This window comes from Chelon labrosus (assembly GCF_963514085.1).
Source record: "Chelon labrosus genome assembly, chromosome: 1".
NCBI lineage: Eukaryota > Metazoa > Chordata > Actinopteri > Mugiliformes > Mugilidae > Chelon > Chelon labrosus.
In genome coordinates this window covers 9,253,339-9,269,817 of record NC_140337.1, presented here as the reverse complement: position 1 = coordinate 9,269,817, position 16,479 = coordinate 9,253,339, and the positions used below count along the sequence as shown (strand labels likewise).

Here is a 16,479-nt window from a genome sequence, read left to right as displayed (position 1 = left end):
TACAGTGTGTCACACCAAAAACGACAAGGCTGTGAGAAGCATGGATACCACGTCTTCATTTAAGTAAGGGAAGATTTAGTTTTGACTTTGTTGATATTGTATTGACATGTGTGTTGAGATTAATGTCCGCTAGACGCAGGTGGTTATCTAAGTATATGATTCATCTTGTAAATATAATTTTATATACAACAAGATTTTCACGTATTGGCCAGTTTTAATAGATAAAGCGAGGGTAGTTTCAGTTGCAGGAGGTATTAACATCTGTACCATCTTTTCATTGCCTTTCATGACAATGTCTGAATCTCAGGGGATCAGGAAGAAATTTTTATTTGAATTACTTTCCCGTCTGGTCTGTCCCCAGATCGGTGTGGTCACCACCACAACGCCCTTTCAGAGTGTGTTGTCACAACAGAGAGACGAAGAAGGGCATCACAGCTGGGACACTGGAGGAGCTGAAGGAGAGGGTGAGAGGGATAGAAAACTAATAATTATGGAAAGAAATACAAGAAAAAGACTTGATTAGGGTAAAAGAGTTAGCAGCAAATGGATAATGTACTTATGTACTTATAAGTGATACTTTTGAAATAAGAACAAAGGTTCAAAGAATGAGTGGGTTATGAACCATAAATTACATAACCCGCGTATAACAGGTGGATTAAAACATGATATTATTATAAATTGGCCTTGGCAATCTCAAAATCTCATGACATCTCCCATCATGCCTTGATGACTTCATACAGCATCACATGGAGTCATGAGTCAAGTCTGCACTCAAAGATAAGATGTCTGCGGGGCAGCTAAGAATGACTTTCGAGAAAGCACCTGAACGTCACTTAAAGTTTACACAATGGGACTTAAAGGATAATGTGCGTGTGTATGTGTCAACAACTGTAATAGATTCATGTTTCTCAGAGATTTTGCTGTTCTAGTTTCTGAGATGCCGATCAAACATATCTTTTATTATAACCTGATTATAGCTAATTTGGTGTCATAATAAATATTTTAGGAAATAATTTTCTTAATTAATGATCCATTAAGCTTAAGGGTGTTGAAAAGTCAAATCACTGAAGTTTCCATCAAAAACAGGGATTAAAAAGCCTCTAAACACATTTCCTTTTTTCAGGCTTGCCATCGTTATTATCAGCTACACTTTTATTGTGTTTGTGCAAAGGTTGCAACAGTTGATTAGGCATTGAATTATCATTCCTAAACTTCGTGTCTCTTATCTGGTTAGATATTTTTGACATACATGAGAAAAATAAGATTAAACATGCATTCATTTTTTAACTTAATAAATGACTCTTATGGTCCTTGCTTGCAGGTATGCCAGGCTCTGCTGCTGTCCCTGTCTGCTTTGTCTCTGGTTTGTGAGGAGGGTGGCACAGAGGTGGACCCAAACTGCCTTATTTGTGCTAATGGAGATGAACCAAAACAACAATAAGCATAAAAGATATGTGGCTTACGTCATAATATAGACAAAAAGAATCTTTCTGAACTTGAATTTACCGCTGTAGGGGCAGACGAGGATGAAGGGGCAGCAGGAGCACGGATCCTCTCCAGATGTGTCGCCTTCACGTCAGACTGTTGACGGCACAGCTCCAAGATCAGCTGAAAATAAGTTGAACAATCATACGCTGCCACAGACATGGAGGGGTGGCATTAAAGAGAGGGGCGTCACGATTCCTCCTCTGGTGTCATACTCACCCGTCCTCTCAGGCCCAGTGCCAGCTTGCCCTGGTGTCTCATGGTGAGCAGCCCGGGCACAGACTCACAGGCCGACGTCACAAATTCCTCCACGACCCCGTACTGCAGTTGCCACTGTCTGGGGGAGTTGCCACGGCAGTTGCCACTGTCCAGGGAACATGCCAAGGCAGACGCCACTGTTTGGGGGAGAATTTAAGGTTGCCACCCTTCCCATAAAATACAGAATCGTCCTTTATTTGGTGGTCATGGCCCGGAGTAACCATGGTGGGCGTCCCTTATTTTCATTTCTGAAAGGTGGCAACTCTAGCCAGCTCCCTTTCCACCTCGTGCAGACATTTTTACGTTCCACTGTCTTGTAAAGATCTTCAGGTATATCATGTAAAAGACTTGGTAATGTAATAGTACACAAAATAATATATATAACTTTCATAAATGTTATACATCTGATGCTGAGGGATGAAAAAAAGAAGAAGCTTAGATTAGATAAGTTTAGATAAATTCATTGCCCTCTCTGTGTGCTGAGATTACTACAGTATAGAAGCCTTTGAGCAAATTACCTTGTTGTGTCATGAAATACATTTTCATAATTTTTAGGTTCAGATCTTTGCCATAAATTACTGTTAACTATTAAATGGTAAATTTAATGAAATGTGTTTGTTTTTTGAAAAAGAAGGAAAGAGAGGCTCCAACTGTCAACAATCAACAAGCTTAATGTTTTTATGTGAATTTATGTGGCTAAACTATATGCACGGACCCAATCTTGACAGTTGATGTAATGCAATAATGTTGCCGGTAGACTTACTACCAGTCAAAAGTTTGGACACACCCTCTCATTTAATGGTTTTAATGGTCTTTATTTTCATGATTATTTACATTGTAGATTCTCTCTGAAGGCATCAAAACTATTAATGAACACGTGAGGAATTATATAGTAGACAAAAAAGTGTGAACTACACCGTGTTCCAAATTATTATGCAAAAGATATTTTTCCCTGATTTTCCTAAATAGTCAATGCAAATGACAGTCAGCATAATTTTCAAGTCATCAGCCGTTAGAGTATAATTCTAATGTTACTGAACAAACCTCCCAATGAGAACAGTATTTTTTTCAAAAATAAAAAACTTAAAATGCACTTCCAAATTATTACGCACAACAGAGTTTCAAAACATTTTATAGGTTGTAAAGAACTGAAAATGCTTATTTGTTGTATTTGCAGCATTGGGAGGTCATATTTACTGAAATCAAAAGCTATTTCAATCAAAACAATCTTAACAGGTCAAGTTACATTTTAACATAGGACCTCTTATTTGATAACAGCTTCACAATTCTTGCATCCATTGAACTTGTGAGTTTTTGGAGAGTTTCTGCTTGGATTTCTATGCAGGATGTCAGAATAGCCTCCCAGAGCTGTTGTTTGGATGGGAACTGCCTCCCACCCTCATAGATCTTTTGCTTGAGGACACTCCAAAGGTTCTCAATAGGGTTGAGGTCAGGGGAGGATGGGGGCCACACCATGGGGTTCTCTCCTTTTATGCCCATAGCAGCCAGTACTGCAGAGGTATTCCTTGCAAGTATGAGATGGTGCATTGTCATGCATGAAGATGATTTTGTTATGAAAAGCACGGTTTTTCTTTTTGTACCATGGAAGACAGTGGTCAGTCAGAAACTCCACATACTTTTCAGAGGTCATTTACACACCTTCTGGGACCCTAAAGGGGCCGACCAGCTCTCTCGCCATGATTCCGGTCCAATACATGACTTCCCCACCTCCTTGCTGACGTCGCAGCCTTGTTGGTATATGTTGACCGTCCACCAACCATCCACTACTCCATTCATATGGACCATCCAGGGTTGCATGACACTCATCCATGAACAAGACTGTTTGAAAATTAGTCTTCATGTATGTGGTGTATTCAGATGCCACTGTGGGGTCTTCAACAGATAATCACTCGGACAGCGATGACTTTTAGTTTCTTTATTTTATATCACAACCCATGCACACATTCCTCTGTGTCGTTCACAGGCGTAATGATGCTTTCTCGCTGCCGACAGCCGTGTGTGTGTGTGTGTCTGTCGGTTGTGACTGGTCTCTCCTCCAGGTCCAACACGCTACTGTGTTAAAAGGAGAGAGTGATTAGCTCAACAGGATGCAGGTGTGCCAATCACTCTCACCTGGTGCTGCTCTCCTGAGCCCTCTCCACACCTCTCTCCTGCAGCTGATGCACCACGCCCCCTCCACATGTATTTTTGGGCCCACTGCTGACGTTTCTGCTTGTGAGCATTGATTAGGGGTGGCCAAATAGAAGACTTATGCATAACTACAAGCCTCTGGTGGATCCTACACCTTGATGTTCTTGTTTTTCTTTCCCATATTGCTTGAAAATAGTGGTCCGCTTAATAATGTGGAACGTTTTTCCTTTATTTGGGCTCACCTGGCAAACTGATTATCACAGGTGTCTGAGATTGGTTTCAGTGATCCAAAGAGTCCTGAGATACAGTAACGTCCATGAGTTTAATTGAAGTAGTCACCTGAAATGGTTTTCCAACTGTCTTGAAGGAGTTCCCAGAAATGCTGAGCACTTGTTGGCCCTTTTGCCTTCACTCTGTGGTCCACCTCAACCCAAGCCATCTCGACTGGGTTTAGGTCAGGTGACTGTGGAAGCCAGGTCATCTGGTGCAGCACTCCATCACTCTCCTGCTTGGTCAAATAGCCCTTACACAGCCTGGAAGTGTGTTTGGGGTCATTGTCCCGTTAAAAAATAAATGATGGTACAATTAAACGCATGCTGTGGTAGCCATGGTAGTTCAGTGTGCCTTCAATTTTGAATAAATTCCCAACAGTGTCACCAACAAAGCACCCCCACACTATCACACCTTCTTCTCCATGCTTCACAGTTGGAACCATGCATGTAGAGACCATCTGTTCACCTTTTCTGTGTTGCACAAAGACACAGCGGTTGGAACCAAGGATCTCAAATTTGGACTCATCAGGCATAGATTTCCACTGGTCTAATGTCCATTCCTTGTGTTTCTTGGACCAAACAATCTCTTCTGCTTCTTGCTTTTCCTCAGTACTTGTTTTCTAGCAGCTATTTGAACATAAAGGCCTGATTCGCGCATTTCTGAGGCTGGTGACTTAGATTATCCTTAGCAGCAGAGGTGACTCTTGGTCTTCCTTTCCTGGGGCGGTCCTCATGTGAGCCAGTTTCATCGTAGCGCTTAATGGTTTTTGCAATTGCACTTGTGGACACATTCAAAGTTTTTGCAATTTTCCGCACTGACTGACCTTCAGTTCTTAAAGTAATGATGGACTGTCGTTTCTCTTTACTTAGCTGATTGGTTCTTGCCATTATAATATGAATTTTAACAGTTGCCAAATAGGGCTGTCAGATGTGTACCAACCTGAGTTCGGCACAACACAACTGATGGTCCCAACCCCATTAAGAAAGCAAGAAATTCCACAAATGAACCCCGACAAGGTACACCTCTGAAGTGAAAACCATTTCAGGTGACTACATCATGAAGCTCACTGAGAGAAGTTCAAGGGTTTGCAGCAGTAGCGGTTTTAGGCACGGGCGAACCGGGCATTTTTCCATGACACAAGAGGGACGGCACGCACGAGCGCTTGAAAAATAAATAAATAAATAAATCTGCACCGCTACATGGTTTTCTATTATCTGTCATATCTGTGTGGGGATATTGTCACCCCCTGCAGCTGCAGGCGCCCCTGGGAAAGGGGAGGAGGGCGCGGGGGACAGTTCACCTCTGGGTCTCTCCCAAATTGAACGGACCGGTGGGAATCCACTGTATAAAAAAGCTAAAGTCAGTCACACCTTGACTTTCTTCCATATAATGCATATTTCACTCATAATATTATAAATACAGGCCTATAATTTCTGCTTTTTTTTTGTATTTATGAATTGTGTGAAATGGCCAACTAATAATAGGTAATACAAAACGATTATTTGGTCACCAAGGTGAATTGGTTTGGTCTTGACTTCTGGTCGTGAGTGACAGCGCTGGGGGTTGGACATCTGTTGACTGTCGAGTGTCAAATAAACGCAGATGGACAGAAAAAGGTCAAAGCCATCAGGTGACCAGTTTAGGAAAAAAATAAAAGAAGAAGAGGAGAAACGAGCAAAAGATAAAGGTATGCTATGTTCTCTCTGTATGATTACAGTATCCATGTATGAATGAAGTGCTAATGTTAATTGGTGATATATGTTTGTTAGCCTTTTTGCTATGATGCTTGCAATGCTTCTACAACAGTAATTCGTCTTAACAAACACCAGATCTAATTTCACCGTAAGATTGTGCTTTGCAACAAAACTGTTACAAGTTCAGTTATTATTTATTTCCTATTTCTTACAGATACACGTCTCGGAATGGGGCATCGCCCGGGGAGCAAGTCAATGTAGAACTGCCACTGGTTTGCAGCGCTGTCAACAAATCAAAGCGTGGCTACTTTGAGGACTCTAATATATGAATCATATTTGGAGTTATTTCACACATGTTTGTCTGTGAAGGTTCTCAGTCATCCAGGCCCCCCCCCCCAAAAATTTTTTTTTTTTAAAAACGGCAGCTGAACTGAAGAAGCTTCTTGCTATTCACACTTTTTTGTTTAGTTAGTTGTTCAGTGAGAATCTACAATGTAAATAGTGGGTTCAATCTTCCCTCGGTATGTGCCGAACTGGCGGCGTTTAGCAGTTGGGAACGCAAAACGTCGGCTCAAGCAAGAAACTCCGCACAGAGGCGTGCCGGAGTAAGCCAAACAAGCACACCCCAATTATTTCCGGGATATGACGTAAAGACTACTCCTGCCACCATTGAGCAGAAAAAAAACAAAAGAATAATAAATAAATATAGTTCAGCCCATAGAAAAAATAATAAGAACAATAACAAAAACAGTTCACCTGACAGAAATATATCATTGTATTTTAAAACAGTTTAGCCCCCAGATGCTAAATTTACTCAATGATATAGCTTTGTTACCAGTGTTCAAGGAATTTGTCATTTGTTTTTTATTTATTTACGCTATTTAAATGTTCTGTTTTCCAAATGGTATGCCTGATTTGTACGTAAACTGTGTTCTAAATAAAATAACAATAATGTGACCCAGACAAATGAAGACACACATCACAATATAGTAGGATTAAAAACATACACGATCAACAATGAGAAAAAAAAAAGGGGGGGTCTGCAGGTTGCAGGTTGTTTCTGGTCAAGTTATTTTATTATTTTCAAGTATACTGCAAAAGTAAACAAAACACAGAACAGTTAAAAATCATGTCCAACCTCACCAATGCCCACCATCCCCCAGATAATGGGTCCTTACGGGCCTGATTTGTTTTGTGTCAAGTTTGCATTTTAACACTATGACCAGCAAAAATACCGGAGGATATGATGGGAAGGGTCAGTAAGAATAAAAGGTCGTCTTTAATGGTTACATATTTCAACGGAATGGATAACAACTGGAGGTAAGGACTTAGCGGGAAAGGATTATTCAAAAACAGACAGTGATGAGGTAGAGAGTTGATCCTAACATGTAGAAGTTCTGCTTGAAAAGCATCTGGCCCTGGAGATTTGCCACTTTGTATTGCTCCAATTGCTGAGGTTATTTCCGTGACAGAAGCCAGATCTACATCAACAGTGGGGATTTAAAAAAGGAGATTACAAAACTCTTCATAGTGTGCAGTAGGTTGGCTTGAGATGTATATGTCATTAGCTGCAGGAATAATTAGATACTTTAGTATCAGTCCAGCCTTTTCCCCATCTGCGTATTAGTCAAGTCTTGGTTAGGAAATTAGGTATAGGCTGAGATCAAGAAACAGTTTCATTTTGAGTGATGCTGGTAAACTGTTCCTCTGAAAGAATGATATCCTCTGAAGTAAAGCATTATATTGATATGTATCAGAAATACGAAGTATCATATTCATAATTACTATGGCCCCAGGGTCACACTGAATTATAAGACTGTTTATAAGATTGGGAATAAGTGTTATGGACTGGGGAGAAGTAAGTCTATGCTACAAGGTCGATAAAGTGCGCTAATTGAGCTAGGGATGTCCTCTTAGAGTCAGATCACATCATACATTTTGTATGAGCACCAAGTGTAAGACTGGAAATTGGAAATTGTGTTATTAGAAGAATATACATACATTCACTGTGTTTTTTTAAAAAGCATATGTTGCCAGGCACCACAGGACACCCTCAGAAGGCCCATGTCCATTCTCTGATGAGTCACAACTGTTTTGGAGGCACAAGGGAGACCTACACAATATTAGGTTAAAGACAGCAAAAGCACAACAATAAATGAGCATGAAGCGAATATGAAGGTCCAGTAATTATCATCCCCCATCAACTACTTATAGTAGGTACCGTATTTTTAAAAACGTGCGAGTTGTTTTGACTACTGTTAAGCCTTGCAAAAAAGGAAAGAAGTGGAAAAAAAATACAAAAAAAAATAAAAAATCTATTAAAAAATAAAGCAGGCATACCATAAGTGTGTGACTGAGGATGGTCTACTTCATTAGTAGATGGAATTAGTCAATAGGAGTGCATTACTTATGTACCATCAAGGTATGTCATGAGATAAACACAACTCACAGAGAAACAAGCAGCAAACAAATGCCACAATAGCCACTATGCGTGTTTAACTGAGGATATTCATTTAGTAAGGAGAATAAACTAATGCCTGGGTATAACATGACAATAACCCGTTAAAGCTGGATTGAACTAAACTATTGCCGTGTCGGTAACTATGTATCATATTTGGAGTTATTTCACACATGTTTGTCTGTGAAGGTTCTCAGTCATCCAGGCCCCCCCCCCCAAAATTTTTTTTTTTTAAAAACGGCAGCTGAACTGAAGAAGCTTCTTGCTATTCACACTTTTTTGTTTAGTTAGTTGTTCAGTGAGAATCTACAATGTAAATAGTGGGTTCAATCTTCCCTCGGTATGTGCCGAACTGGCGGCGTTTAGCAGTTGGGAACGCAAAACGTCGGCTCAAGCAAGAAACTCCGCACAGAGGCGTGCCGGAGTAAGCCAAACAAGCACACCCCAATTATTTCCGGGATATGACGTAAAGACTACTCCTGCCACCATTGAGCAGAAAAAAAACAAAAGAATAATAAATAAATATAGTTCAGCCCATAGAAAAAATAATAAGAACAATAACAAAAACAGTTCACCTGACAGAAATATATCATTGTATTTTAAAACAGTTTAGCCCCCAGATGCTAAATTTACTCAATGATATAGCTTTGTTACCAGTGTTCAAGGAATTTGTCATTTGTTTTTTATTTATTTACGCTATTTAAATGTTCTGTTTTCCAAATGGTATGCCTGATTTGTACGTAAACTGTGTTCTAAATAAAATAACAATAATGTGACCCAGACAAATGAAGACACACATCACAATATAGTTGGATTAAAAACATACACGATCAACAATGAGAAAAAAAAAAGGGGGGGTCTGCAGGTTGCAGGTTGTTTCTGGTCAAGTTATTTTATTATTTTCAAGTATACTGCAAAAGTAAACAAAACACAGAACAGTTAAAAATCATGTCCAACCTCACCAATGCCCACCATCCCCCAGATAATGGGTCCTTACGGGCCTGATTTGTTTTGTGTCAAGTTTGCATTTTAACACTATGACCAGCAAAAATACCGGAGGATATGATGGGAAGGGTCAGTAAGAATAAAAGGTCGTCTTTAATGGTTACATATTTCAACGGAATGGATAACAACTGGAGGTAAGGACTTAGCGGGAAAGGATTATTCAAAAACAGACAGTGATGAGGTAGAGAGTTGATCCTAACATGTAGAAGTTCTGCTTGAAAAGCATCTGGCCCTGGAGATTTGCCACTTTGTATTGCTCCAATTGCTGAGGTTATTTCCGTGACAGAAGCCAGATCTACATCAACAGTGGGGATTTAAAAAAGGAGATTACAAAACTCTTCATAGTGTGCAGTAGGTTGGCTTGAGATGTATATGTCATTAGCTGCAGGAATAATTAGATACTTTAGTATCAGTCCAGCCTTTTCCCCATCTGCGTATTAGTCAAGTCTTGGTTAGGAAATTAGGTATAGGCTGAGATCAAGAAACAGTTTCATTTTGAGTGATGCTGGTAAACTGTTCCTCTGAAAGAATGATATCCTCTGAAGTAAAGCATTATATTGATATGTATCAGAAATACGAAGTATCATATTCATAATTACTATGGCCCCAGGGTCACACTGAATTATAAGACTGTTTATAAGATTGGGAATAAGTGTTATGGACTGGGGAGAAGTAAGTCTATGCTACAAGGTCGATAAAGTGCGCTAATTGAGCTAGGGATGTCCTCTTAGAGTCAGATCACATCATACATTTTGTATGAGCACCAAGTGTAAGACTGGAAATTGGAAATTGTGTTATTAGAAGAATATACATACATTCACTGTGTTTTTTTAAAAAGCATATGTTGCCAGGCACCACAGGACACCCTCAGAAGGCCCATGTCCATTCTCTGATGAGTCACAACTGTTTTGGAGGCACAAGGGAGACCTACACAATATTAGGTTAAAGACAGCAAAAGCACAACAATAAATGAGCATGAAGCGAATATGAAGGTCCAGTAATTATCATCCCCCATCAACTACTTATAGTAGGTACCGTATTTTTAAAAACGTGCGAGTTGTTTTGACTACTGTTAAGCCTTGCAAAAAAGGAAAGAAGTGGAAAAAAAATACAAAAAAAAATAAAAAATCTATTAAAAAATAAAGCAGGCATACCATAAGTGTGTGACTGAGGATGGTCTACTTCATTAGTAGATGGAATTAGTCAATAGGAGTGCATTACTTATGTACCATCAAGGTATGTCATGAGATAAACACAACTCACAGAGAAACAAGCAGCAAACAAATGCCACAATAGCCACTATGCGTGTTTAACTGAGGATATTCATTTAGTAAGGAGAATAAACTAATGCCTGGGTATAACATGACAATAACCCGTTAAAGCTGGATTGAACTAAACTATTGCCGTGTCGGTTGAGTGTGCTTCTTAACGTATTCCATAGCCATGTTCGACTGAATAAACTCCACATCCTCGAGCTGTAAACAGTGTCAGTATCTCCTTTAGCAGATACTAAACGCGAGGGTGTGGAGGTGAAAACAGGTGTTTCGAATACGCCAGGGATTCTTATGTTACACCTTCTCATCTTTCCTTCCATGTCCTTGCACTTCTCTTTTATTTCCAACCTGATCTCTCCAGTCCAGTGGGAGTGGGCTAACTTGATCCTGGCTCTTGGCAGTACTCGGGGCCGAGGAGACGTTAAGCCTTGTGCTGGAGTCGTCCTGTTCACTCTCTCCTTTAAAAAGACCACCAACTGTAGAGAGAAGAACATAAACAGAGCTGATAAATTACTGACCACAGCCACTCGCTTCATTAATGATGATCCAGTATAAAGAGCAGCAGGAACTACAGTCCTGTTCAGGGCAGCAATGGAAATGAGATTTAAAACTGAGAAAACATCTTCACATCAACTCAAACACATTATTGCAACAAGCCTGGCTGATCTGATCTACTGTTTCTGTCCTGAAGCCACTATTCTCCTCTTCCAAATTCACAGAGTAAAGCAGTCACTGAGAAGGAAATTGCAGGTCTACAGGAAACACTGGATCTTTACTTTGATACCAGTTGTGTTTAGTACAAAACTGTGGAGAATAGCATGGACTAACTCCAACCCTGCACCGACCTCTGAGTCTCCAGTCTACAGTGTGTACTCTCCAGGAAACCCCGCAGCTGGTCCACTTCTGAATCCTGCAGCTCGTTGTCTCTCAGGTCCAGCTCTCTCAGATACGTGGGGTTGGACTTCAGAGCTGAGATCAGATAGTCACAGCTGATCTCTGATAATCCACAGCACCACAACCTGAATAAAGAATTAAAGATGTCAAAGCTCCAGCTTAAAAACACTCCAGTGGCTTCTATTCAAAGTTTATAAAAACACCAAATGCATCAGGAGGAAATTTGGGGAAATGTGAACTAAAGACGCCAGTAGTAGTTATTATATCAAATGTATTTCAGTCAGCGCAAGCATCAAAAGGTCCTTAAAACAGAAAATAATTCACCATTTTGTTTATGTTTAATCATAACATGTAATAAAAACCATAAGAGGAGAAAATTAAGAAAGGACTTTAGTTATATGAAGGTTTTTAATCTGTAGCCCAACATAATAAAATCCATGGACTAAATCACTGAAGAGAGAACAGACTTTACTATGAAGATCAGTGTCACATCGTATTAATCAGCATACAGATATAACATAGTATCTGACCTCAGAGTCTCCAATTTACAGTCTGGGCTCTCCAGAAAACCACACAGATGCTTCACTCCCGAATCGTGCAGATTGTTTTCACTCAGGTCCAGCTCTCGCAGATGGGTGGGGTTGGACTTCAGAGCTGAGGCCAGAGACTCACAGCTGATCTCCGATAAACGGCAGCACCTCAGTCTGGACAGAATAACTAATAAATGTTCATAACTCCATCGGATGGGTTCAGGTTTTAAATATGCAGTTGAACATTACTTTATCTTAATGAGCTTTTCTGTAAAATGAGTAGATCGACTTTGTCCTTTTGTTGTTGTGGATCATCATCATGTCAGCACAACCATCATAAAACTACTCAGGTGAACGCAGATCAATAACATGCTGCTGACGTCTGTCAGAAATATTTTCTCTTAGTTTTCCTTGAATTTGTGTTTGGGCTTTGATTCAGTTTGAGTTTTTTTGAAAGTTTCAGTCTCTGATTTGTGTTTTACATGCTTCCTGTAGCACTCTGAAAAACCCTGTGTCTTCTTGAAAGTTCCTTGGGCATTTGTCAATATGTGAACCATCATTTGGGTCCTTCACAAGTCTGCTATACAATACAATATATAATACAAACAACAAAAGATGACAGCCAGTAAACTAACCTCAGAGTCTCCAGTTTACAGTTTGGACTCTCCAGTCCAGCCGACAGCTGCTTCACTCCCGAATCCTGCAGGTTGTTGTCACTCAGATCCAACTCTGTCAGATGGGAGGGACTGGACTTCAGAGCTGAGGCCACGACTTCACAATGACTCTCAGAGAGATCACAATTCAAAAGTCTGTCATGACACATAAAAATCAAATGTTATTTTGAAGGAAGGCCCTTTTTTCATCACCTGAGACCATCTTGATTAGGTTATTCCCTGTTCACTATTTGCAAATGCATTCGCTGTCTACCTGCTGCTGTCAGCAGCTCCTCCAGTACAGAAATTAAACAAATCATATGACAATATCAGACCTTCATTCATTAATTTTCTGTAACCGCTTGTCATCTAGAGGGTCGCGGGTCTGCTGGAGCCTATCCCAGCTGTCACTGGGAGAGAGGCAGGGTACACCCTGGACAGGTCTCCAGTCTATCACAGGGCTAACACAAAGAGACAGACAATCATTCACACTCACACCTACGGCTAATTTAGAATCACCAGTTAAAGGTGCAGTAGGCAGGATTGTGAAGATCCAGGACTTAGCCAAAAAATCTGAACATCGACAACTTCTCAGTCCCTCCCCACTTTCCGCTAAAGCCCAAAACGGTCTCCCAAGCCCCTCCCCCCACAAGGGAGAGCTGTGCACGATAGAGCGTGTGCATATTGGCCCTGGAATACTGTGCACGAGCAGAGAACCGAGAGAGAGCGAGTAAACAAACTAGCATGGAACACACCGACGTAGTTTTTATAATACCCTTCGTTATTGCTAAATAATTTGAAAAAATTTTCAAAATATTTAGCAATAGTCAACTTTAGGACAAAACCAAGGTTAGGATGTTTCTGAAAGTAGCCTACATCGGTGATGTTTGCTATCAATAACAGTTAGAAGCATTCATTGTGGCGTTTTATTCCACAGTTTAGATTTATCAATTTGCTATGTGGTAGATATATGACCGCTACCTGTTGATGTGGTTAGACGTTTGAGAGTGAAGCTGAGTCACAGGCCTCAGACGAGGATTACATCCCGGCTCCTTCTACACGCCCACGGCGAGGTCGAGGTGGTGGAGGGAGGGGAGGGCGCTATGAAATGCGTGTCCATGAGCAGTGATTGACACTCTGTTAGATACACCCCTGGACTTGATTGGTGCATCTGAATGTGGAGCCGTGGATGTCTTGCAAATTGCGCTACAGGCTCTAGGTGGGGCCAGAGGAGCCGAATTTTTTTTTAAATGACCTGCTTCATGCACTTATACTTGAACATAGGGTCAGTTTCAGCAAATATGACAGAAAGTTAGTTTTATAAGACTTGCCTACTGCACCTTTAACCTAATAAGCATGTCTTTGGACAGTGGGAGGAAGTCGGAGTACCTGGAGAGAAACACAGGGAGAACATGCAAACTCCACACAAAAAGGAACCTGTCGAACCCAGAACCTTCTTGCTGTGAGGCATCAACGCCAACCACCACACCGCTGCGCCATCCTGATATTAGACCTAAACACCATAAAAAATGTTTGCCCATACTCACCGAGCCTTCTTGCAGTTCCTCACAGCTGATAAGAGTCTCCTTTGTCCTTCTTCTGATGTATTGTACTTCTTCAGGTCCAGCTCATCCAGAACCTCTGACATCTGCAGCATGTAGGCCAAAGCTGAGCAGTGGATTTCAGAGATTCTTGTCTTTGATCTATTCTCTGATATGAGGAACTCTTGGATCTCCTTATGTACTGAGAGGTCATTCATCTCCATCAGACAGTGGAAGATGTTGATACTTCTGTCAGGAGAAATGTTGTGCATGTTCATCCTCTTCAGGTTGTTGACAGCTCTTTTGATGACTTCTGGACTGAAACTGAATGTCTGCCCAAGCAGCCCTCTTAAGAGGGTCTGGTTGGACTGTACAGAGATGCCATGAAGGAAACGAACTAACAGGTCCAGGTGACCATTTTTACTGGTCAAAGATTTCTCCATGACTCTGGTCAGAAATTCATCCAGGGGTGATTTATTGTAGTTTTCTCCCAGGAAGTCCACCAGGACCTCTGTGTTGCTGTAGACATAACAGTGGTAAATGTAGACTGCAGCTAGAAACTCCTGAACGCTCAGATGAACGAAGCAAAACACCTTGTCCTGGTACAGCCCTCTCTCCTCTTTAAAGATCTGTGTGAACACTCCTGAGTACACTGAGGCTGCTCTGATATCGATGCCACACTCTGTCAGGTCTGTTTCATAAAAGATCAGGTTTCCTTTCTGCAGCTGTTCAAAAGCTAGTTTTCCTAGAGACTTAATCATCTCCCTGGTCTCTGGACTCCAGTGTGAATCTGTCTCAGATCCTCCATCATACTTGACCTTCTTCAGTTTAGCCTGAACCACCAGGAAGTGGACGTACATCTCAGTCAGGGTCTTGGGCAGCTCTCTTTTCTCTCCAATATACAACAATACATCCTCCAGAACTGTAGCAGTGATCCAGCAGAAGATCGGGATGTGGCACATAATGTGGAGGCTTCGAGATGTCTTGACGTGGGAGATGATCCTGTTGGCCTGCTCTTCATTACTGAATCTCTTCCTGAAGTACTCCTCCTTCTGTGGGTCAGTGAACCCTCTGACCTCTGTCACCATGTCAACACAACCAGGAGGGATCTGATTGGCTGCTGCAGGTCTGGTGGTTATCCAGAGGCGAGCAAAGGGAAGCAGTTTACCCCTAATGAGGTTTGTCAGCAGCACATCCACTGAGGTAGACTCTGTGACATCAGTCAGGATCTCATTGTGGTGGAAGTCCAGAGGAAGTCGACACTCATCCAGACCGTCAAAGATGAACACAACCTGGAACGCTTCAAGCCTGCAGACTCCTGCTTCTTTGGTTTCATTAAAGAAGTGATGAACAAGTTCCACCAGGCTGAACTTTCTCTCCTTCAGGACATTCAGCTCTCTGAAAGTGAATGGAAATGTGAACTGGATGTCCTGGTTGGCTTTGCTTTCAGCCCAGTCCAGAGTGAACTTCTGTGTTAAGACTGTTTTCCCAATTCCAGCCACTCCCTTAGTCATCACTGTTCTGACTGGTTCATCTCTTCCAGGGGAGCCATTAAAGATGTCTTCTTGTCTGATTATTGTTTCTGGTCTGTGTGGTTTCCTGGATGCTACTTCAATCTGCCTGACCTCATGCTCATCATTGACCTCTGCCACCACCCCCTCAGTGATATAGAGGTCTGTGTAGATCTGATTCAAAAGAGTTGGGGTTCCTGCTTTAGAGATCCCCTCAAACACACACTGGAACCTCTTCTTCAGTGTAGATTTAAGCTTATGCTGACAAACAGTAGCAATAAATTCTGAACAAACACACAAGAAATAAAAGAAATAAATATTCCAACATTTCATTTCCCTAAAGAATTTGATTTTAAACATATATATTTGGTCCATCTCATGAGATGAAATGTCCCACTTATCCTCTTACTGTTCTGCAGGCAGTCAGCCAGCTCGTCCTGCTTCATTCTCTTCAGGAAATGTAGTGCAATCTTAAGAAACGCTTCTTGGCTGCTCTTCCTCTGCTCGTCATCTTCACCTTCCAACAACCCCTCATCCTCCCTCTGATGCTCTAAGCCTTCTGGGTAATCTAGACTCAGAATCTTTAGCATCCTCTTCAGCTCGTTCTTCACAAAAATGTTAATGTTGTCCTCAAGCAGCTGGAACAGAATAACATGAATAACAGAACAAGATTGAAGTCAATAGTCAGACAGACTGAATATCCGTTGGTCTACAAAGTGAAGCATGGATATGACTGTGAACACAACTCTCGT

General features: G+C 41.2%; 1 protein-coding gene across 1 annotated transcript; it reads right to left on the bottom strand.

Annotated features, from left to right (window-relative positions):
- Nucleotides 1-9,226: 9,226 nt before the first annotated feature.
- On the bottom strand, nt 9,227-16,317 carry LOC311491224 (protein NLRC3-like; the record flags this gene model as incomplete). Its single annotated transcript, XM_084549100.1, has 6 exons — nt 9,227-11,074; nt 11,444-11,617; nt 12,023-12,196; nt 12,658-12,831; nt 14,223-16,011; nt 16,137-16,317. The coding sequence occupies 6 exons, from the start codon at nt 16,315-16,317 to the stop codon at nt 11,059-11,061; spliced, it is 2,508 nt and encodes an 835-aa protein (XP_084405226.1). The 3' UTR covers nt 9,227-11,058.
- Nucleotides 16,318-16,479: the final 162 nt, after the last annotated feature.